Source organism: Capronia epimyces (assembly GCF_000585565.1).
Source record: "Capronia epimyces CBS 606.96 chromosome Unknown aczIQ-supercont1.7, whole genome shotgun sequence".
Taxonomy (NCBI): domain Eukaryota; kingdom Fungi; phylum Ascomycota; class Eurotiomycetes; order Chaetothyriales; family Herpotrichiellaceae; genus Capronia; species Capronia epimyces.
This window is the reverse complement of record NW_006912910.1, coordinates 442,416-464,863: the sequence shown is the minus strand read 5'-3', so window position 1 is coordinate 464,863 and position 22,448 is coordinate 442,416. Positions and strand designations below refer to the sequence as shown.

Sequence of the window (22,448 nt, the reverse complement as noted above, 5' to 3'; positions counted from 1 at the left end):
AGAGAGATTGAGAATGTTCCCTCGTGACTCTCCTCATGCTGGATTCAGCCTCCTTCAAGTTCTTCCATATCAAACCAAGCTTGTGGAATGGTTGAGAGTTGAGAACTCCCCCTTGTTGCTTACCTGTTTGAACAGACATCAAGCCGCTGTCGTCAAATCCATGGCAAACTCAAACAGCTAGCATTCCGGCCTCTTATCATCCATCTCCTGGACAAACCATAAAACGGTGCCTGCCCATCATGGCGGCTGTGTCATCCTTGAGACGTACCATGTCGCGGCAGACGACAAGAGCATTTCTCCTCACATCCAACCCTTTCATCAAACTGTCCTCGAGCAGGCTGAAAGAAGCTGGAGTTGCCTGGAACCTGAGCTCGGCCCTGGAAGGGCGCGGCCGCGCCCTCTTCTCAACCACACTACACCAGCAACGACAACGGCAACGACAATCACTAGACGACCTCCCAAACCGCAGAACCTTTCGCCTCAAGGATGCTCCTGCTCGTGAACTCCTTTGTCTGGAATGGTCTCAACCACCGCGCAATCTGCTCCTGATCAAGAAAGAATTTTCCGAGCAAACGACTGAGGCTCTCAAGGAATTCAGCAATCATGTCATGACGACCTATCCTGATGTCAATATTCTCGTGGAGCCACAAGTCTCTGCCGAGATTGGCGATGCCCTGCCGAGACATCACTGCAGCCCCCACGGCTCACCTTTATCCAGACAGCAGTACCAAGACAAGGTCGACCTCGTTGTCACTTTTGGCGGTGATGGGACAATATTGCACGCGGCATCCATATTTGCCACGGCTCCGGAAGTACCTCCGATACTGTCCTTCAGCATGGGTACCCTCGGCTTTCTGAGTGAATGGAAATTCGCCGAGTACAAGCGGGCTTTCCGAGAAGTATACATGTCAGGCGCAGCTTCTGAGCGGCACACCGTCATCCAAAGCTCCTCGACCACCCAACAAGACTCCATAGCTGACTGGACAGGCTGGTCTTCTATCCGGGGCAAGTCAATGGGTCCGGCGAGAGGTGCGAGAGTGCTGGTACGCCAAAGATTGAAGGTCGGTCTCTTTGACGCCGGTGGCAAACGACTCGGGAAGGGAGATCTCTTGCAGGACCTACATGCGATGAATGAAGTGATCCTGCACAGGGGTCAAGATCCACATCTTGCCATTGTGGATGTTTATGTTGGGGGCCGATTCCTGACTGAAGCCGTGGCAGATGGCATAATCATCTCCACGCCTACCGGAAGTACCGCTTACAGTCTCAGCAGTGGCGGAAGCATCATCCATCCGCTCGTACCGTCTTTGCTTCTCACACCCATCTGCCCTCGAAGCTTGAGTTTTCGTCCTTTGGTTCTCCCAGCCACTACGCCTATCACTTTGAAGCTGAGCGAGAAGAACCGAGGGCGAGAACTCGAGTTCAGCATTGACGGCAAAAGACATACTGACGGCATCGGAGTCGGCACTGAAGTTCAGGTCTCTTGTGAGGAAATCAGAGACAGCTCTCAAGGTTTCGTTGGCGGCATTCCTTGTATCATGCGCAGAACCACTGCAGGGACCGAGGGAGACGATGGATGGGTTGGCGGGCTGAATGGTCTGCTGAAATTCAACCATCCGTTTGGCGAAGATGGATGAGAAGGCATCACAGCCTGCTCTGATATACCAAACTGACGCCGCCCATCTTGGGCCCATGTCTCAAACAAGGTCTGGTGGAAAGCCAATTGCGCAGTGCTCTATGGTCGCAGAAGCTTCACTGTTTGATACCTTCCTGCGTGTCGAACAAGAGACTGTCCCTCATACCTCCCGCAGGCATTGCTGTGCTCATGAATCGACCTTATCTTGTGATTAGACGAGGTGGGACGACGGAAAGTACAGGAAGTGAAGCAGAATTGGACTGGGACTAGATCCTGAGGGCTGGAGGTCGCAGCCTACAGGGTGCGGCAGAATCGCAGTGTCTTCAAGGCTATGCAGGTGAATGGCTGTCCAGCCTTGCGCGTTGTCAACACAACGCGACACATTTGTTCACTGTCGATCTGAAACCCAGATACTCACAAAGACAAAGCCCCAACTGATTGTTCGCCGCGAGACATTCTGCAGATCCTGGCAGCTTTCAACCAACACTACCTCCAAAAGCTGCTTCACCGACTGCCTTTACCTCGTCTGAACAACCTCTTTACGAAACCCTGATCCACAGCCTCAAATCCTTTCTTCATACTCTCCCTGAACAAGTCGATATCAGATCTTCCCCTTCAAAGTCAACACTAAGAAGGCATTACTGTCAACCCAAGATCCAAGCTTGCCCTTCCTCACATCAACGCCGAGCCCTCGTCGCAGTCAGATCACAGAAAACACCACTGTCGACATTCACATCCATACCAAGTCCATTTTCCCATTAACTCTGAATCTTCATCCGCTTCCGAGCGTTCAGATCGAGCGAAACATTGTCTCGACAGCCGAAACCATCCTGACTTCTCATCACATCGATCTGAACCTTTATCGCAGTCAGATCAAAGAGAACACCACGACCGACCTTCACATCCATACCAAAATCTCACTTTGGTGCTGACTCTTCTTCCTCTTCTTCGCAGTCATCGAAGAAAACACCGCTATCAACATTCACACCCATACTCAGTCCTCATTCCATTAACGCTGATTATTCTGCCTCTTCGCGTCCCTACCCAGAGAAATATCGTCTCGATAACCGAAACCATCCTCACTTCTCATCACCTCGACACTGAGTCTTCTTCCTCTTCTTCACAGTCAGATCAAAGAAAACATCACTGTGGACATTCAGACCCATACCAAGTCCTCACGTTGATATTGAATCTTCCTCTTTTTGGGTTCAGATCGAGCGAAATATCTTCTCGACGGTCAAAACCAACCCGATTTCTCGTCACCTGCAAGTCGGCATCGACCCAACATAACTGTCGATACTCAAACTCTCCTCAACCTTGTCATCTGCATCCTCTCTCTGTCGCCTCTTGGACTTGAACGAGAAGCGCAGTGAACTTGTTCATACCTTTCCTAGCTCGACTAAGTTTCTTCCAAGCGCAGCCTCGTCATCCTCACAAACTCCACCAAGATGGCATCTCAGCGAGCACAAAATCAACTCTCCAAACAACTGGACATCAACGCCCCCGGCACTGCACCTGTTACCGCAAGATTCGTTCCAGCAATTCTTCAAAACCCTACCCCTCAACAGCCCTTCCCTAGTTATACTATTGGATACAATCCACTCAATGAACCCGACACAGTTTCACAGGCGATTCCTCCACGACCAGCAAACTCTCAGGGCTCAGGGCATCCTTTTCACATGCTCTCGGACGAAAACCTTCACCCTGTCCTTTTCCGCCTTGAGCCAGGCCCAGAGGCTCTGGCTGGAGTCCCCGTGCCTCTGTTGGTGGACCAGCAGACTGGTCTCATTGAGCATGGAAACGGCGGGCGGCCGCTCCGATTTTTCTCCCACCTTCCCCGCTGGGTCGCCGCCGACGTTTCGGGCATGTTGATGGAGTTCTGGATCCGACTTGACCAACGCGTCGAAATGTCCGACATCCTTGACCGAATCAACTCCCAGGGCAAGGTGGCCCGGTCGAACACCTTGAACATGAGGAGGATCCGGTTCCGGGAGATCATCAACGTGCCGGCAATAAGCCCTGGGCGTCAGCTGCCCACTGTCAACGAGGTGGAGCTCATTGGCAAGTTGACGCGGGAGCAAGTCATCCTGAATACCGCCATGGTTGTCGACTTGCCGGGCAACCGTCTCCTGCAACCTCGCCTGGTCAACGGCAAGACCATTCTGGGCTATGTCGATAGCGGTCTGGCGGTCGACCACTACATCGCAGACTTCGGTCTGCCGATCCCAGTTCCGTCGGGCCGCACGATTGTGACCCTGGAACTCCGCAAGAGACTCCAGACTCTTGCACAGCGGCGTGGCCTGGGCAACGCTGCGACAGACTATACCAAGCTGTCGCGGGATCTGTTGCCCAGCTGGTGGGTCAAAGACAGGTGGGCGAGGCCGATGGCCGACCTCGATGGCAAGAGCCACGAGGCATTTGTCGGCGACTTGCTCGACCGGCATCCTCCCGCGACAATCAGACCCCGGTTCCGACGACCGGTGCTGCCACCTGCAGCGCCGATGGCGCCAATGCAGCCGCTGCCGCAACCGGCTCCCGCCCCGCTTCCTCTTCCTCCGCCGCCAGCTCCGCGAAACGCTGCAGCCTTGTTTCCTCGTCCCGGCCAGGCCAACGCCGCCTCTGGCGGTGTGGTGCGTGCTGGTGCCACTGTAAACAGTGGTTCGATCGACCCGCGCCTCTTGGCTGCGGGGTCGACGACGACGGCAAGTGTTGCCGCAAGTGGAGTTGGCGGTGCGTTCCCGGGCTCTTCTGCCGGTGCCCCTGGGGCCAGAGTACGGCAGTTTCATGTGGTCACGCCGAGAGGCACCTCCTATTTCGTGGAGGCGGCCACCCCTGAAGCTGCACGCCAGGTCGCCCAGCCTGCGGGATGGCAGGCTGAGGTTGACCAGGGCAACGACTCTGGTCCTGGTGCTGGTGGGTTTGTCTGGGGAGAGGAGGAGGAACGGGCGGCCCGGTGTCTGCAGGAGTTTCTTGCGAGTGGTCAGTGGGAGGAGGGGGCTCAGGGGGAGGAGGAGTGAGTTGTTGGTTGGGGTGGGGTGGTGATAGTGCCCGATAGGTACTAGATGCTGGGTGTTGGCTGTGCTGTGCTGTGCTGTGCTGTGCTGTGGGAGTGGTTGCCGGGTTTTCCGCCTTTGTGTATAGCAGCAAAGGCCGCGAGGAGGAGAGGGAGGGAGGCAGGCGGCCTCAACCCGTAACCCGTTGACAGAGTAGACTAGACTGGAATCAACATGCACCGAACACCGTCTTCTACACTGATTGCTGATTGTTGTAAGCTCGCTCTGATATCTGTAGTACTCCGTATGTGCTTTCGATATTACTGTAATTAGCCACCAGCCACCAGCCATCCAATCCCGGCCATCCCCTGAGCACAGCCAGCCTCGTCACGTGGCACCTTCGCCCCTTTTCAAAGTGGAATTGGAACCACAAATTCCTCTGGGACGAAGGCCGACTTTGTTGAATAGGGGATACATGTGACTGTATGTAAGTAGAATAGAAAGTAGAAAACAAAAACCAAAAAATCAAAAAATGGGTGGGCTTCTTTACTACTAGTACACCGTGAATCACGTATCCGTATCCGTGCTCTCCAAGAACCAGGATTCAGGAGCAGGACATTTCATACTAAAGTGCCCACAGGATTCAGGACCAGGACATTCCATACAGTGGCCACAGGATTCAGGACATTCCAAGCTACAGTTGCCTACAGGATTGGATCGTTGGATCGTGCCGTCACCAGGCAAAAGTCCAAGGTAAGGAAGGGGCTGTGAAAACTCTGGAAAGCGGGCTCGTGCTGGTTCAGAGGACCGCAGCTTTTGTACATATACGCACGAGAACAAAAGACAAAAGAGCCGTATAGTAGAATCCTTGCTTGCGCTTGTGCCACTCGGTGTCCGGATCTGAATAGACAAGCCTTTGTTTGCAGGTATTGTACATGTCTGAGCTTGGATCTCCGTGAACACTCTCCTGTCATGGAGAACACTGCATTGGTTAGGCTGATATCGCCGGAACTTTCTGCGAATAACATGGACAGTCGCTTAGTCGTCGACAACAGGGACACTCGCTTAGTCGTCGACGACATCATGATAGAACAGTCCGGAACCCTTGGCCTTTGGCAGCCAAGCCTGGTCAGGAAGAGTCGTGCAGAGGTTTAGAAGGGTCGTTTCAAACAAACCTGAACCCACACAACTCGACTCCTGCTTCTTACATTCAAGATTCGACACTTTCAGACCATACCTTGTTTCATCCAAGACTCGAAAGCCTTCAGAGCTCTGTTCCTCCCAGTACTGGAGTCTTCTCACCCCTTTCAAGAAGAGATTTCAAAGTTTCCGCAGAGATCCGCAGAGACCAAGAGAGTGAAATCAAGATCTGAGCAAGTCAAGCCAAGGGCCATAGTCGATAGCAGCAGAACCACAGCACAGCACTTTTCGCCAGCAAGAGTCTTATCCTGCTTCTTGTCACGTCCTGATCTCTCAAACGTTGCTGCTGAGAACCCTTGACTCGTCACCGAGCTTGAAAGACGCCAGTTAGATCTCTGTCAGCATGTCGGGCTTTGATCAGAAACCGTCCAAGGTACATGATGCCACGGAGAGTGCCGAGATTAGTGACAACGCGAACGCCCAAGACAGTGAGTGCTCGATCTATTCTTGTCTTATTGCAAAAAAGGTCATTGACAAAGCTAATCTCTCAACCAGTCTGCCCAAGTCCAACCTCGGAGAAGTGCTTTTGTCTGCCACCATCGCCCGAAAGCAGATGCAACGATGAAGGTGAAACGGGAAAAATGGACAAGGACTGTAACCAAGAGATGGATGTCGATGCCGACCATGATGAGACCGACCAGGAAGAGGTGACTGACGAGAACGGTGACACCGAACTGGAAGAGGAGACCGACGCATCTGACTCATCCAAGGAAGAAGGAGAGGTTAGTGAGGAGGAGACCGAATCCGAGGCGGAGACTGCCAGCGACAGTGGCAAGAAGGAGAGAGTCGGGGTTCACCCCATCACCGGAAGAACCGAGAAGGAAACCCGAGCCTTGTTCAAGGAGTTGCAGGCGGAGATGGACAGAGACAAGAGTGGCGAGAGGTGGGCTCGCCCCCCGTACAAGGCGCCACCGACCTTCGGGGAGGTCATCGCCGCGGAGCGGGCTAAGGCCGAGGCTGCCGCCGAGCGCAAGAAGAAGAGGGAGGAGAGGAAGATGAAGGCGGCCAAGGGCAAAGGCCGGTGGGCTCCGTACTGAACACGCCGTTGAGGCCTCTGAGTCTGGGGGGGTCGCTCACTCACCTGAGGTGAGTAGCTCCCTCCGGCAATATGAGCGCCTGGCGAGAAAGCTCGGCCACAATGGACAGGTGTGTGGGTGTGCCGGTGGGCAAGTTCAACGTTTTGACCGACTTTTGCCTGGTGCCTGGCTGGCTGGATTGGACGCAGGTACACAAGGAGCTGGACGCAGATTCAGAAGGAGCTGGATGAGTGCCATCCTGCGCAATGTTCCCCGCGTAACGTCAGTAGAACTGCTCAGAGCACCAAGAGCCGCTCTAGCAGTGAGCGCAGTGAGCGTCGTATTCCTGCGAAATGCGAGACCCCATACTCCCTGGCCATAGGCGTTGCCCCGGTTTATTGATCTCCAAGAAGACAAGACGAGCTCGGGCTGACATGGAAACAAAGACCGAGCCTAAGCTCTTCCATCCATCGATATCACCGTTACAGAGTACTCGTACAAGGAGATGGACGGAGGACTTGATCCGAGACCACTGTTAGGTGACTGTTGCTGTCAGTCGTGCTCGGTATTTGCTCCTCCACGATGGCGAAGGATGACGTCTAGACCAGCCAATCAGCGAGCTCGGTCGGCGATAGCAGCTCGGCATGCTCATTCTTGGGGATTTGGGAGCCGCCTAGAGCCACTCTGCTTCCACTCGGTTTCCACTCGGTTTCCACTGCGCAGGATGGCGCACGACCTCAGCGCCACTGACGTCGATCTGCACCCTCATCCTCCCCTCAACCGTGATCCCTCTGTCGAACTGATGAATGAATTCTATCTGGGCTGGCCCCGTTCAAAAGAAGGACGAGATCAAATCCGTGCAAGGATGAGCTGCTGCTCCTATGAATACAAGCCATACAAGAGATACAAGAGAAAGAGCGCGCATAGCGCAGGGAAGGAAGTCTGCCAGCCACACAATACTCCCTCTCGTATGCCCTCGTGGATTTTTGCACGCAATGGTGGAGCAATGGCCTACGATCCTTGATCCCTGCCGCCACGCTTGCTCAACCCTCACCAGTCACCACCATGTAACATGCCTAAGCCCATGGCACAGGCGGGACCCGTGGAGTCCCCTACCTTTACCCATGGGTCATCTGATGGCCGAGGCGTGGTGGGCGGACTTGATATAGAAAGCCGTTCCTGATATTATTAGTTGGCTAGTAGTAGTGCGACACCACCTGCATCGATAGAGGTGTACACGGAAAAGGGCGACCTTTTGTACATCATTAATCCAGGATTGACCATCCCCTCTCTTGCGCCTCTCCAACCTTCCTCCCTCGCTACGAACCTGAACCTCCAAACGCAACACCACAAACTCTCGTGTTCTCCTGATCACTGCCTCCGACAGCACTCCAGTACGCCCGCATCGTCGTCCTGAGGCCATTCCATGGACACGTACGAGAAAACGAAGCACCTGCACGCCTCCCAGATCCCCCAGCTGCGCGGCCAGGACTCGTCCTCGTCCTCCCACCCGGGCTCGGACGAAGTGACGGTGACGCACCACGAGCACGAACCGGACTACGAGCTCGACGACATTGACGCACACCCACCCAAACCCATGGCGGGCCCACGTCCGCTGTCGTCGACCGCAGCGCCGCAACAACAGCCCAGCATGGACCCGGACCCGCGGTCAGCGTACCCCTACCACGCCGAGCATGGCCCGCCCATCGACAACATGTTGAAGTTCGACGAGGCCGAGGAAGACTTCCAGCACCAGAAAAGCCTGTGGTGGGCGCGGGTGCGCCACCACCTGCGCGATCCGTTCGCCGAGTTTCTGGGCACCTTCATCATGATCTTGTTCGGCGACGGCAGTGTCGCCCAGGTCCAGTTGTCCGACACCAAGAACCTTCCCACAAGCAGTCAGAACAAGGGCGATTATCAGTCTATTTCTTGGGGGTGAGTGGCTTTCCCGAACAAGCCTCCTCTTTTTTTCTCCTTTGCATGGACGTTGCGAAGACAGTCTTAGACCCCGGACTGGAACTCGCGTCTTGCAACTGCAGCAGTCAAACCGTCCCCAAGACACTGCGTTGGTTTTGTACATCCGAGGGCCTTAGGCACCGATGGTGACCACATGATGAAGTGAAGAGCCCAATACCGAGCCGTGTTTGTTCTTCTTATTTCTATAACATAAAGCTGACCAAATCCACCCAGATGGGGCATCGGTGTCATGTTCGGCGTCTACGTCGCCGGTTGCGCTGGTGGCCACCTGAACCCGGCCATCACTTTCGTCAACTGCCTGTATCGCAAGTTCCCCTGGTACAAGCTCCCCATATACGCCTTCGCCCAGGTTCTCGGCTGCTTCTGCGGCGCCGCCGTCATCTACGGCAACTACAAGTCGGCCATCGACGTGTACGAGGGCGGCCCCGGCATCCGCACGGTGCCGGGATACTCGGACACTGCGACCGCCGGCGTCTTCTGTACCTATCCGCAACCCTTCCTGACCAAGACCGGCCAAGTATTTTCCGAAATCATCGCCAGCGCCGTCTTGGTCTTGATCATCTTCGCTCTCAAGGACGACGCCAACCTGGGAGCCGGCAACCTGGTGCCGATTTGCTTGTTCTTTTTGATCTTTGGAATTGGCGCCACTCTGGGCTGGGAAACGGGTTATGCCATCAATCTGGCTCGAGACTTTGGTCCGAGGCTGTTCACCTACTTCGTCGGTTATGGCCATGAAGTCTGGAGTGCGGGCGGCTATTATTTCTGGGTATGTACCCTGTCGGTTCCTCATTTCCATCTCGGCCCATCCTGGGGGATTTGGCCACCCTGGACATCCTTTCGTTCTTCGCATCGACAGTGTCACCTCGGCACTTCGACATCTTTTGCTGACAGAATGTTTGCCGCAGGTGCCCATGGTGTGCCCTTTCATTGGCGCCACGTTCGGGGGCTTCTTGTACGACGCTATGATTTATACCGGCGAATCGCCCATCAACACCCCATGGATGGGTCTGAGACGAGTCGTCCACCCATCCAAAAAGGGCATCAAAGAAGCCATCACTGGTCGTGCGGACAGGCAGGTCTGAGCAGGATGTTCCCACACCTTCAATGATCATGATTTGACGAGATTATCGCCTGAAGCGCTTCACATGTAACATTAGTTTCATGGGCCCAATGACTGCCCTGGAGGACATTTGACACAACATTTTGGCTGTCACCTGCTCTGGCATTTCTGTTAATTTGTGACATTAGCATAGCACGTGGTATGAAAAGTACATGCAACATGATCCTAAGTCTTTTGTTTCTTTTTATCCGGACCGCCTTCCTCCTCGTCACTGAGATCGGCATAGATCGTCTTGGGCTGCGTCTTGTTCCAGACTCTCGTAAACAAGGGGTCTTTCTCTGCCTTTTCGGCGTACTTGAGCAGAGCCTCGCGAGGGTCTTCTTCCCTCATGGAACTCAGCGGGATCCTCTCCTTGATGTGGCGCTCATCCGGCTGACTTCTGGCAAACGGCGTCGTGGCTGGGATATGTGGTCTTCTAGGATCGCGAGAACGGCCAGATGCTGTGAGCCCAACGGTCGGGTGTCGAGACGAAAAAGTGCTGCCTTGGATGGCTTCACTGCTCGTCCCGGGGTTGACGATGGCGTCGCCCGATACACCCTGCGACATATCCGTGGTAAGGCTCGGATCATCATCGACGTGTCGGCGTTTAGGCGGTTTGGACATGACCATGACTGCGCCTTTGGTGGAAATTTTGGGGTTGAACAGCACGTGCGTCTCGGCGTTTACGCTGCCTGTGATGATTTGGTTGAGCTTGTCGTGCCACAATACGCTGATGAGTGCAGATCCAGGCGTCACCGGCGTGACTAGCTCGGGCTTGAGGGTGGCTGGATTGAGGATATGAAGGTCGCCCGTCTCGGAGCCCGTTATGATGGAGGACGCATTAGGAGCGAACATAATGTTGGAAGTTGGATATTGACTCGAGGTAGAGACGTGGGATGTGGTGTTCACGGGCTGCTTGAATTTCCGTGTGTCCCAGAGCTTGATGGTGTCGTCGCCACCCCTTGTGACGACCAATCGACCATCTGAGCTGATGTCGATGCCACTTGTCCAGGTGTTACTGGCATGTGCTTGGCTGATCTCTGCGCTGGGTCTGTTGAAGGGCCCTTCTCCTCCCCACATAACGAGGGCACCATCCAGAGCGGCCGCCACGAGAAGGGTATTGCCGCCCTCAACTTGACTGCCCCAAGCCACCGCAGTCATACGACTCCGGCCAGCCGAGCCCGCAAATTTGGACTTGTGCACAATGACATCTCTCTGCTTGTTCCGGACGTTGACGTCCCAGATGCGGAGAGTGCTGTCTGTCCCTGCCGTTACGCAGAGGTCGTATTTCTGCGGGTGCCAGGTCCCGCTGGTGATTTCGCTGATGTGTCCTTTGGTCATATTCATGTCTCGGAGGTACATGTCGCCTTTGACAAATTCGACCGTGGTGTCGCCGTCGCGGGATAATATTCTTGCTTGGGGCGTGGCGGTGACCACGAGAACTTGACTGGGCGAATTGGGGTTGAACCTTGCGACATGGACGGGATGAGTTTCGGAATTCGCAGAGGATTTTGTGGCGGTTGGGTCGACAGATTTGAAGGCTCGCAAAGTATTGGGTGTCATGGTTGCAAAATCATGCAGCTTGATTGTGCAGTCAGTAGAGCCGGTGATCATCCTAGACCCGGCAGGATCCACGGTGATGGTCGTGACAGCACGGTCATGAGTTTTGAACACAATCCCATGAGATGTGGGAAATTCATCCTCGTCCTCCGAATCGTCGTCGTCATCGTCGTCGTCAGAGCCTTTATCTGAATCGCTGTCGCCCTTGGAACGGGCTGATCCAGCCTGCCTCGCGTCGGGTTGGCCAGGCAGCTTCCGCCGAACGGTCTCCATTTGTGCTGTCGGGTCGAATTCGCCGCCCGAAGTACCAAACGAGGCTGGCAGGAAACTCTTGAGACTCTCATGGTCGATCTCGTCCATTGTGAGGGCTTCAGGACTGTCCTGGTGCAATCATGCAGCGTACAGACCGAAGAGCCGAGTCAGTGTTGGCGTAGGGGGTTGTATACGCGGGACAAGGCACTAGGTATGAGGAAGAAGCGTCGCTGGTCCAAGCATGAAACAACCAAGATCAAACAATCTATCCAGGAGCCCAGCAAGACGGCAGATTCGTTTCGGCCCATCCACTGGGCATGTCGTTGAAGTTCGAACTTGAAGTCGCCGCTCCAGGCTTGGCATATAAATTGCGCCATTCAGATTAATATTGTACCGTATTTTTCTATACGGCCGAGCATGTTGAAAAGTACGGAGTACATTTTGGTGCATGGAATCTTAGCCTCCTGGTCACTTACTACGGATTACTCATTGACTCTGTATGGAGCATGGGAGTATCATGGAGTACTCAAACAAGAAGCGAGAACGCTACAAAAAGCAGCCTCTAGTACGGATACTGACTTGGTCAATGCAAAGGATCTGACGCGATCGCTAGCCAATGCCTTGGGAACCCAAACTGCTAACATTACCCTAAATATTTACTAAAACAAGCCCTCCGAGATTAGGCTGCGGCTCAAGATACAGGGAGCAGCTCACCACCGAGCTTAGAAAAAGTCGGCACCAACAAGGCCAGTCATTCAGGGATTGTCCGCAAAGGTGTGCAGTTGAACGATGTGGCTTTGTTGACGTGTTCTTATTTGCGTGTACCTTTGTTGGGTCAATTCCGAAAAGTAACACCTACTGGCGATATCTTACAAGAATTATCGTCTACGTTGGGGAGGACTCGGCAAAATGGCATCCCATAGTGTGCTCACAATTGATAGCAGCAAGTTCGGCACGGCGGCAATATCAGAAGAGACGCATGCCTTCAACCAGAAAATGGTGGAACTCATGGCAAATGCGCCTAGATGGTACGAGGTGAGTCTTGTATCTGTCACATCGTGGCCGAATTGCCTTGTGTACGGCTTACACAATATCCTCTCCCAGGTGGGCGCCACAAGGTTCCGCGAGATGCGGGCTGCGGGCGAGACTCCGATGCCCAAGCCCGTGCTACTAGATACTGCAGAGTCATTTGCCATTCCCTCCAGGGATGCCGGACGAATGATCCCATGTCGGATATTGAAACCCCAGAACGGGACGACCGCCAAAGCCATCTTTCTACACATGCACGGGGGAGGATGGTGTTTCCAGGACGAGAAATCCCAGGACACGCCTTTGCAGAACATCGCCAACAGCACTGGAACCATGATGCTCTCCGTCGGATACCGGTTAGCTCCAGAGAATCCATTCCCTGCTGGTCCGAACGACTGTTACGACGTTGCAGAATGGCTTGTCGACAACGCCGAGGCCGAATTCGGCCTTCCGTTGGCTTTTGTTGGCGGTGAATCCGCCGGCGCCCACCTCAGCATACTGGTGCCGCTACACTTGTTGCAGCATTCAAATCCCAAATACGCCGACTTCCGCTTTCGAGGGCTCTTGCTGCACTTCGGTTGCTATTCCCTCATCTGGACGCCCAGCGTATACAACTTTCAGAAACCCCAGCTGCTGATATTGGACCGCGACTTGATGCATCACTTTGCCGAAGCCTTCTGTCCCGGCATGTCGGAGGATCAAAAGAGACATCCTTCGGTGAGCCCTCTATACACGGATCTGGAAGCTTTACGTGGCAAACTACCCCCGGCACTGTTCACCTGTGGGACGGAGGATTGCCTGTTAGATGATACCGTGTTCATGAGCACAAAGTGGCTGATGGCCGGCGGCGAGGCGATTGTCAAGATCGTCCCCGGCGCTCCGCACGGCTTCATATTCTTCCCACGCAGCATGAAAGAGAGCGGGTCGGACGATGGGATGAACGCCGTCGAAGACTTTATGAGATCAAAGCTCAGGGCCTAATGCTCTAGCGTTGGCTCAGTCAAAGGCACTTTGGGGAGATTACAACCCGCCATGACGGAGAGACTTCAACCGCGGAAGAAAGGCACATGCACTGGTCAAGCATAGATTGGAAGGTCGCCGAGACCGCCAGCTTGCTATGTTCTCGGATAGATGAAAACTTCACCTCGTCGATGCTCTCCTGTCTTGTTGACGAGGGGTGCATACGCCAACAACCAAACAATCGGCACGTGCCACCCATCAATGATCCCAGGTTTTCAAAGATCTTGCATCGACGTTTTCGTTGCCATATTCGTAGTCAGTCTGCCTTGGCGAGGAACCACCTATACATAGTACTAGTAGTACACAGTGCAAACTCAAGCCTAAGAAGAACTTAATCATTCGATCATGTCAACATCATCTCCTCCTCCGGGACGAGTCCCCTGTGCGGCGGGAGCGACGTTGTTCTCAGCCTCGCCCTGGGCATGCCCAGCACCTCCCCAGTAATCATCCATCTCAGCATCGAGCTCTTCGACCGTCTTCCGTGGTCTGCCATTGGCCGTTCTGTGGCCTTCTATCTCTCTTGTACCACGCTCACGCCTCTCGCCCGGTCTTCTACCTCCACGATGACTTGAGCTTCGACCATCACGCTGCCCAGGAATGTAGCGATCGATGTTTTCAGGAGCAGGTCTAGTTATGTCGCTTCTTCGATCTCTCGGGTTGCCTCTGCGCGCGGGGCGTCGGCCAGCACGGTCATCCTCAATTTCCTCCATAGGGCTGGCACTTCGCCTCCGACCACGGCCATTTGGCGGTTCGATTCTGTCAAATAGACTCCTGGGATTTTCGACTCGGTCGAAAGGATTGTCCCTTCTTGGGAGCGGGAGAAGTGTGAGATAGATTGGTTGTCCTTTGGCGTTGGCACCATCAAACTCCCGGATGGCAGTCCTGGCATCGGCAACATGTTGATAGGTGACGAAGGCTACACCTTCAGAACGTCCCGCTCTATCATAGCGGAGTTTGGCGTCCAAGACAGGGGCGATGCGTTCGAAAAGAGTCTAGACGTGTCAGCACCTCCAATATCACAGACATCCCAGTGAGCTTACGTAGATTTCGTCCTCAGTCAGGTCGTAATGAAGATTCTCGACCCGAAGTTTAGCTGGAGGAGGGGTTCTGAAAGGTCAGTTCCCTTCAGCAAAGATTGGCATCATACATACTTGTCAGGCTCCGGAAAACGATCACCTCCTCGACGGTCATGTCGTTCTCGTGGTCGGTCGATATGCCCACGGCCTGCAAGGTTGGTCAACGACGGTTAAGACGGGAATCTGTGGGGAATCGTACTGTCCGGATCGTCGTCATATCGATCGTGAACCCAGTCGCTGGAATGGTTTAGTCACCTAACTTCTCTAGACACGGTCTAAGTTTACTTGTCCAGATTTGTTCGTTCATCTCTTGCAGACTGTGGTGGGGGAATATCCAGTTAGCTGTAATTATCAAAATATCCCAGGCCTGATCGCGTCGAATGTCGAAGCAACACTTCGGTACGTTTTCGAGATGATGCGGCAATCAATCGTACCGGCGGAACAGGCGGGTGGGTGTTATGGAAGAGGAGAGGAAATTCGGACCTATGTCAATGTCAACAGGGTGAAACGAGGGGAGGCCACAAGGAAGACGCGCCGCTTACCTTTCTGACTCCATCGCGAGGGTGATTGTATTCTCGACGCCGCGGAGGGGGAGGCCCTCTCGGACCACGATTCGAAGCTCGCTAACGAGCGTTAGTTCAGCCAGCTCCGTGAAATAGAGAAGATCGCTGCCAACCTGGCGTTCGGCTATGGTCTCGTCTAGACTGCGGTCCATCGTGTGAACTGAAGAGCAGTGAAGGGGATCTGGCGCGGAGGGCTGAAGAAGGCGGCCGAAATCCTCGAGTTGAGTTTCGAGATCCGGCAACGCGTCAATGGGTGTATCTGGCTGGGTTCCTGCAGCGGCCAAAAGGGTCAATGCATTGTTTGCTGGTGGATATTGTCAGTGACTGCGTTGCAAAACTCATATTTCCCTGTTAACAAGGCGCCACGGCCGCGGCCTTTCGGGGTACGTATCCACGTGACCTCGGCGGCATTTTTGCTGCCAGGCAGAGGCCCTGCGAACTTCATCAGATCTTGGATCTACACTGCCGCGGACGGAACCAAGGTGCTCCAACCTGCTCAGGCCAACCAGCCTCATGGCCCAAGAAAGCTCATATATCATTAAAAGGGTTGCGGTGGTGTCATTATCGTTCGAAGCGCTTAGTTATTGACTTCTCCCCATGCCGCACCACTACGTCTTCCAGCTACCTGCCTAGGTGCCTGCATCCATAGGCATCTGCAACAATTTGAGGGATCCCCCCGGATCACGAAGGGGTTTCCATACTCCTATTCCCCATGCACATACCGACCCCTGTCACGCCTAATACCTATCCCTCGAGCCTGCTAGGCTTTCTCGTTCAAATAAGTGATGCGCAGCCTGGCGACGATGCGGAACGACAACAACGATGGTCATCGTTCATTGGCATAGTTACCGCTATTGTCGGCAATCTCCTCATATCTTTTGCTCTTAACACTCAGAGATATGCACACATCCTCATAAATCGCGAGCGCAATCAAGCAAGAAGCCAACATTCAAAGGGTAGAATTCCTCCACGAAAGCCCAGTGGGTACGGCTCTGCCAGACAAGAAGACCTAGTCGCAGGCCGGGAAAGAAAGAATCAGGGCATACATGAACGCGATCCTGATGCGGACAGAAGCTTGAATGGCTCCTCGACTGATGAGTCACTGCCCATTCCCTTCGACGCACGGAATTCGAAGAAGGGCCATGAAAAGGATGCACATAATGAAGACAGACCGTCTTATCTCAAATCTCCCTACTGGTGGCTCGGCTTCGTGCTCATGGTTATTGGGGAGGCAGGGAACTTTCTCGCCTATGGATTCGCACCAGCACATATTGTCAGCCCATTAGGCGTGGTAGCCTTGATCTCGAATTGCCTAATCGCTCCCTTAATGCTCCATGAGCGGTTCCGGAAGCGCGACTTTTGGGGGGTTCTGATAGCAATTGCTGGCGCGGTCACTGTGGTTCTGTCTTCAAAAACGAGCGAGGAGAAACTTGGGCCAGGGGAGTTATGGAGAACTATCAAGAGGTGGGAGTTCCTATTGTATGTTATCCTCACTTTACTCCTCATTGTGGTTCTCATGTATATGGAACCACGATATGGCCGAAAGACCATCCTGCTTGATCTTGGTTTGGTGGCATTGTTTGGAGGATACACCGCACTCTCCACAAAGGGCATCGCATCACTTCTGTCAGCGTCACTTTGGAAAGCGTTCACGTATCCGATCAGCTATTTCCTCGCCTTCGTCCTCATTGGATCTGCCCTCATGCAGATACGCTATTTGAATCGAGCATTGCAGAGTTATGATTCAACGCAGGTAATACCGACACAGTTCGTGCTCTTCACCCTTTCAGTTATTATCGGGTCGGCAGTATTATATCGGGACTTCGAACACACGACTGCAGGCCAGGCAGTCAAATTCATCCTTGGATGTCTGCTCACATTTTTTGGCGTGTACTTGATCACGAGTGCTCGAGAGGAGCACAGGGACGTCGACGACGAGATTTATTATGAAGACGAGACTCTCCGACTTCTCGATGAAGAAGCAGAAGATGCAGGCGAACAGACAACTTTCCGACGAGAAAATACAGAACGCTCGGTCCGGCCGCGGAGCACAGTCGACCTTACGACTTCTGATCAAGACGAGCCAGACAGTTTACTCACACCCCGTCGTCTATCAACAGCATCCACGGTGCCCTCCATTGCTGTGACCCCTGCCGAATCCACAGATACCTTGAGCGCCAACCCCTGGTTGTCCTCCACGGAGGAAGTGGACCCGCCACTGGCACCGCGGACTCCACAAATCAACAGACTTCAAAGCGAGCCTGGCTCAGCACCGTTCTACAGACCTGCAACCTCAAAACCGCTCGATCGGACACGGTCACTATCCGCCGATCTAGAAACACCCGGCAAACAAGGCATCTCTCAGCTCCCAAGTCCGATCCGTCCGTTCGGGCCAGGCCCAGAAGGGCCATCTCCTGCGGCAAGCTTCCTGACACGCTCCGCGCGTGGCAGTATCTCCAGGCTTCTACCCGTCCCTGGCCCTCTGGTGCCACCGCTCTCCTCGTCACTCAGCGCCCTGGTGGCAGATTCGCTACTCAAGGGCGAGGGAGGCCCCTTTTCAGTGCGGATTGCGAACCGCCGCTCGCAGTCGGCCTACCACGTGACTGAAGGAAGTCGGCGGACTGTCCCCGTTGAGGACCACGAGAACCCACTGACCCTGGACAACCGGGGTCAGAACGCTGATGGGGATTCCAGCCGTACCGTGCCGATGCCTTCGGTCCAGCATCAAGACTACGGAGAGCAGCAGGATGATCCCGGGACGGCAAAGCGGAAGCCTAAGCTGAGGGCACTCAGCGAGACGATATCCGACATGATGAGGCACCCAAAGGGGAAAGGTACAGGGAAGAGGAGAGATGATTTCGCTGACGAGATGTGAGGAGGGCGGGTTAGTTCATGACACGCGGGAGTTCCAAACCTACGATCAAAATAGCTATATCGAGCAGGTGTTGTTACACTAGAATGTGAGACCCAACGTGTCTCCAGAATAATTAATCAGTAGTATTTCCACTTGATGGGATGCTTTCATGAAGTCGTAGTATCTGATCCAGATGCACAATTCTGACAACTCTGAACTGGACCCTAGGTAGTAGTGGGAACGTCACAGGAACATGCGAGCCTCAATGACGCTGCACATCCTTATTTCGAATCAAGCACCCGAAGGCCCAGGTTTGACCGGAGAATCCTTATCTTCTCCCAGAGATTCCTTCTCCCCAGTCTTGCTAGGTTTACCCTCACGTTCCCTCTCCCTTCTCGCCTTGGCCCCGGCTTTCAAGCTGTCCCATTTCTCTCGGTATTTGGACAAGGTATCCTTGAGTTTGGCATTTTCCTCATCCTTCTTCCGTATTCGGGCATCGCTCCTAAGGAGGATGTCCTCGAGCTCAGCGATTCTCTTTGCCATTGCCTCGTCGGAGCCGGCGCCTCCACCGGCTCCATATCCGGCTGCGTCCATGCCTTTAGCGCTAGACTTGCCACGCGAATTTTCTGGAGACAGTAGCGGTGTTGTGATTGGCGAGCGATGCAGCGAGCGAATACTCTGTGCCAGGGCCGCAGAGGATGTTTGGGCGGACATTTCGAACACGTGAAGTCGTCGCGACAGTGTATCGGACAGGTGTTTCAGGGCCTGATTTTCCAGCGCGAGCTCCTCCATGGTCTTGCCGTTGACTTTGGCCTGGTCCATCGCTGCACCGCGGCGATTGAATCGGCCAGGCGAGCCGATCGAAGCAGCGCTGTCGCGAGAGCGGTTCGGAAGAATCGTGCTCTGGGCATCGACGAAATCGTCTTCCGAGATATTCGACAGATTGGAGGTCTGTCGGTGATGTCGCAGCCCGCGAGCCTCTTCACGTTCGGCCCTATTCATGATCTCCGCATAGGATATCGTGCCTCCCGTGGTCGGGACGACATAGAATGATTCCGAGGGATTGTGGTACTGGCTTGCTACTCCTGAAACCGCCCTTAGAGCTGCGCGAGAGATGAGCTGCGAGTAGTCGATTGAAGGTGCTGCAATGGTTGCGCGTGTCGGGGCTTTCGGAGACTTAGGTGCAGCTTGCGTAGGAGGAGCGGGCGGTTTGGACGACGATGCCTGAGTGGTTAACGGAAGCCCTGCAAATGCTAGCGGAGCACTGAGTTTCGATATAAGGCTCTCAAAAGTTGCATAGAATTGCTGGAAGGGAGCATCTGCGATTTGCTCTTCCGCTTGCTTGCTAGCATCGGGTTTGGCGGTTTCTGGCTGTGGCGGCGGCGCCCAAGGAGGTCGCGATTGCTTCGAAAATGAAAGAAGGCGTTCATCGGTGTCTATGCTTTGTCTGGATATGGATCTTGCTCTGGTATCGACCTGAGCATTATGTCCATCTGCATGTTGGTTGGAGACTAAGGGAGATATGGGCGTAGGTCTCTTCTGGCGACTGCTCGGGATCCCTCTAGCAGAAGCTAGGTTGCTTGCGATTGACGAGGACAGATCACGAGCGCTTGGCCTCAAGCCGCCAGATAATGTCGGGGGATGGGCTGTCGTCTCTGGCGATGGAGGTCTCTCTGGTGCTTGCTTCGACGGCGATGGTGCGCTCGCAGGAGGAGTGGCCACGTCAGTTCGCGCCGACTGAGGCACATCTCCGCCAACCGGCCTCTCATGACTTGATCTTAACAGTTGTCCCAGTCTCTTGTGATGCTGTTCCAATAGATTCAAGATCCGGAGGGCTTCTAAATCGGATGTACCTTGGGCTGCGCTCGCAAACTCGGCTGCAGCTAGATCATGTTCTTCACTCGCCCCGACAGGATTCGCACGCCTACTCTCGAGTGCGGCGTTTCGAGCATGGGTGTGCGCCTAAAAGGAGCCTGCTTTAGCGGAATAGGCTTTACGCCACCTTGAATGGTGCTTACCAGAGTAAGAGGTGCGGTCTCCATTTGTAAACGAAAACGCGAGGGAATGAAGACGATGGGATGGGATATTCGGCGTTTGGTGGATTGCCACGGCGTCAGTGGTTGCTCTTTAGCATGAGGTCACGCAGAGAGTCAGGTGCTCTTGGGGACCTGTTCACGGATTAAAAATCCAGAATATAGGTTTGGAACCCCAATAATTGCCAACAAATGACCCATGAGGGGTCTTGAAGTCAGAGCGACTTTAACTGGGTTCCTGGCGCAACGGTAGCGCGTTCGACTCCAGATCGAAAGGTTATCTGTTCAAATCAGGTGGAGCTCATATTTGTTTTCTTTTTTTCTTTTTCTCTTTTTCCCCATTGTTCCTTTCTTCCATCTTGGACTTGATGGAGTACGCGAATCCGAATCTACCTTACTCTGTTGTATATTTTTCTGAAGAGTGACCGCTCACTATCTTCCTGTGGCAGTGAAGTGTTTAGCAGCGTCGCCTCATTCCGAATTCTGGGTGAGCCGAGTAGAGTTCCCATGGCCAAGCCTACCTAGGTAGGTATCTGTATGTGTGACCCGTGCGATCGTTGTTTTTGAACTTATACTGCAGGGTCACCGTTTCTCCTGTCGATTTTACACTATGAGATTAATCTCTGCTACAATCACTCTCCAGAGAATGCATGATTTTCACTCAGATCTATCTGATTAGCTATATAAGGTCTTCATAACCTTTGGAGAATGAAACAGCGACACTGTCTCGTCAAGCAAAAAGAGATCGAGCAGCGACGGAAAGCGTGGCGAGTTACACTGGTTTCAACACCGCAAGAAGCGACGTACGGACTCTACCTGTATGTCCGACTGGAATTACTGTCCGCGATGGTCATGGCAAGGTTGTCGTTGACTGCAAAACCAATGAGGATGGTGTTACGAATGCACAATATGAGGAATACCTTAAGAAGGTACCTAGGTAGGTCTGAGCGTGCCGTTCTATCTGTTCGAAGAGTCTGAGGGCCTCCAATCGACAAGTGTCCATTGAACGCGAACTCGCCGAGGGAGATCGTGGGAATTCTGCTAAATGCAGGCCTTAACCCTACTTCGTTTTGGGTGGAATATTCCGCATGCGACGTTGATCGGCGATGCAGGGCAATCCTGATTAGAGCTGTCGGAATGTCCTTTGAATCAGTACTTCCGACTGACGAGAATAGGTGGCTGGTGTACCGTGTGCTCTACCCGAGAAGAGAGACAAGTTTTTGCTAAAAAGCACTGTATTTTGTCTAATATATTCGCCGGACTTGCTTCATATAAGCTCGGTAATGTTGTCAAACCGATGGACCCTCACAACCCCAATCTGGAAACCTTCATCGCTCGGGACCGGACACTGGGTTCTTCACGTCCTTCCACACACTTATGTTTCTGTCTACGGGAGAAAATAAGGGCTAGAGGGAAAATAGGTGTACAACGATGATGTATGATGGAGACGGCTCGGCATGTGAAATGCTTGAATATGTTAAACTTCAAGCAGCGAAGGATTCTCTTTTCCTTATCAGATGGTCTGGGATGCACCTGAACGGTGAGCCTGCTTAGTGGCGAGAGGAGAGCTTGATACTCGCATCGTAGTCTGTTCGTTTCTGAACCGAGTCAAGGCTGGTGGAGTTCGGAAATCGATCTGATACTGGACGTGAGAAGTGTCGTAAGCCGACCCCTAGTTAGGGTAGGGCGGCGCGGCGCGTCAAGGCGTGGAGTAGCTCTTACATTAGGTACTACTAAAGCTACCTAAGCTACTACCTGATACCTAAGATGCCTATAGGTGCTCACTGCAAGGGACCTTAGGACCTAACCTCACCTAAATAATTACTGGCTAGGTGACTGGATGTACGTATTGCAGGCTTGGATCCTAAGGACTTCTGCGCCCAGCCAGATCTCTCAGACAGGCGCTGTCACCTGCCAGTGGCCCTACTCCAGACATCATTATTACCCGTCCCTATATCTGCCATGTCAGCTCTTCCCGTCCACAAGCACCACCACTCCGCTCCCATTTGACACCCCTTTGCACTTCCCCCCGTCTCGTACAATCCCCTCCGCCGGTCTTCCATATCATCTGTATATTCTATCGTTCATTGAACATCTTCTCTGGGCTCTCCTTGTATTTCTCCTTGTGTATTGACTCGCA

General features: G+C 53.7%; 9 protein-coding genes across 9 annotated transcripts; 6 read left to right on the top strand and 3 right to left on the bottom strand.

Moving 5' to 3' along the window:
- Positions 1-239: 239 nt before the first annotated feature.
- Positions 240-1,637, top strand: A1O3_07969 (NAD+ kinase; the record flags this gene model as incomplete). Its single annotated transcript, XM_007738072.1, has 1 exon — positions 240-1,637. One exon carries the CDS (start codon positions 240-242, stop codon positions 1,635-1,637), a length of 1,398 nt encoding a protein of 465 aa, XP_007736262.1.
- A 1,447-nt stretch (positions 1,638-3,084) lies between these two features.
- Positions 3,085-4,653, top strand: A1O3_07968 (uncharacterized protein; the record flags this gene model as incomplete). The annotated part of the gene is made up of 1 exon (XM_007738071.1): positions 3,085-4,653. One exon carries the CDS (start codon positions 3,085-3,087, stop codon positions 4,651-4,653), a length of 1,569 nt encoding a protein of 522 aa, XP_007736261.1.
- Positions 4,654-6,172: 1,519 nt separating this feature from the next.
- On the top strand, positions 6,173-6,866 carry A1O3_07967 (uncharacterized protein; the record flags this gene model as incomplete). Its single annotated transcript, XM_007738070.1, has 2 exons — positions 6,173-6,257; positions 6,325-6,866. 2 exons carry the CDS (start codon positions 6,173-6,175, stop codon positions 6,864-6,866), a joined length of 627 nt encoding a protein of 208 aa, XP_007736260.1.
- Positions 6,867-8,271: 1,405 nt separating this feature from the next.
- A1O3_07966 (aquaglyceroporin like protein, other eukaryote) lies at positions 8,272-9,904 on the top strand (the record flags this gene model as incomplete). Its single annotated transcript, XM_007738069.1, has 3 exons — positions 8,272-8,780; positions 9,036-9,588; positions 9,728-9,904. 3 exons carry the CDS (start codon positions 8,272-8,274, stop codon positions 9,902-9,904), a joined length of 1,239 nt encoding a protein of 412 aa, XP_007736259.1.
- Positions 9,905-10,107: 203 nt separating this feature from the next.
- On the bottom strand, positions 10,108-11,841 carry A1O3_07965 (uncharacterized protein; the record flags this gene model as incomplete). Its single annotated transcript, XM_007738068.1, has 1 exon — positions 10,108-11,841. One exon carries the CDS (start codon positions 11,839-11,841, stop codon positions 10,108-10,110), a length of 1,734 nt encoding a protein of 577 aa, XP_007736258.1.
- Positions 11,842-12,642: 801 nt separating this feature from the next.
- On the top strand, positions 12,643-13,743 carry A1O3_07964 (uncharacterized protein; the record flags this gene model as incomplete). Its single annotated transcript, XM_007738067.1, has 2 exons — positions 12,643-12,768; positions 12,838-13,743. 2 exons carry the CDS (start codon positions 12,643-12,645, stop codon positions 13,741-13,743), a joined length of 1,032 nt encoding a protein of 343 aa, XP_007736257.1.
- Positions 13,744-14,117: 374 nt separating this feature from the next.
- Positions 14,118-14,973, bottom strand: A1O3_07963 (uncharacterized protein; the record flags this gene model as incomplete). Its single annotated transcript, XM_007738066.1, has 3 exons — positions 14,118-14,774; positions 14,823-14,875; positions 14,934-14,973. The coding sequence occupies 3 exons, from the start codon at positions 14,971-14,973 to the stop codon at positions 14,118-14,120; spliced, it is 750 nt and encodes a 249-aa protein (XP_007736256.1).
- A 1,160-nt stretch (positions 14,974-16,133) lies between these two features.
- On the top strand, positions 16,134-18,296 carry A1O3_07962 (uncharacterized protein; the record flags this gene model as incomplete). Its single annotated transcript, XM_007738065.1, has 1 exon — positions 16,134-18,296. One exon carries the CDS (start codon positions 16,134-16,136, stop codon positions 18,294-18,296), a length of 2,163 nt encoding a protein of 720 aa, XP_007736255.1.
- Positions 18,297-18,566: 270 nt separating this feature from the next.
- Positions 18,567-20,317, bottom strand: A1O3_07961 (uncharacterized protein; the record flags this gene model as incomplete). The annotated part of the gene is made up of 2 exons (XM_007738064.1): positions 18,567-20,237; positions 20,294-20,317. 2 exons carry the CDS (start codon positions 20,315-20,317, stop codon positions 18,567-18,569), a joined length of 1,695 nt encoding a protein of 564 aa, XP_007736254.1.
- Between the last annotated feature and the right edge of the window lie 2,131 nt (positions 20,318-22,448).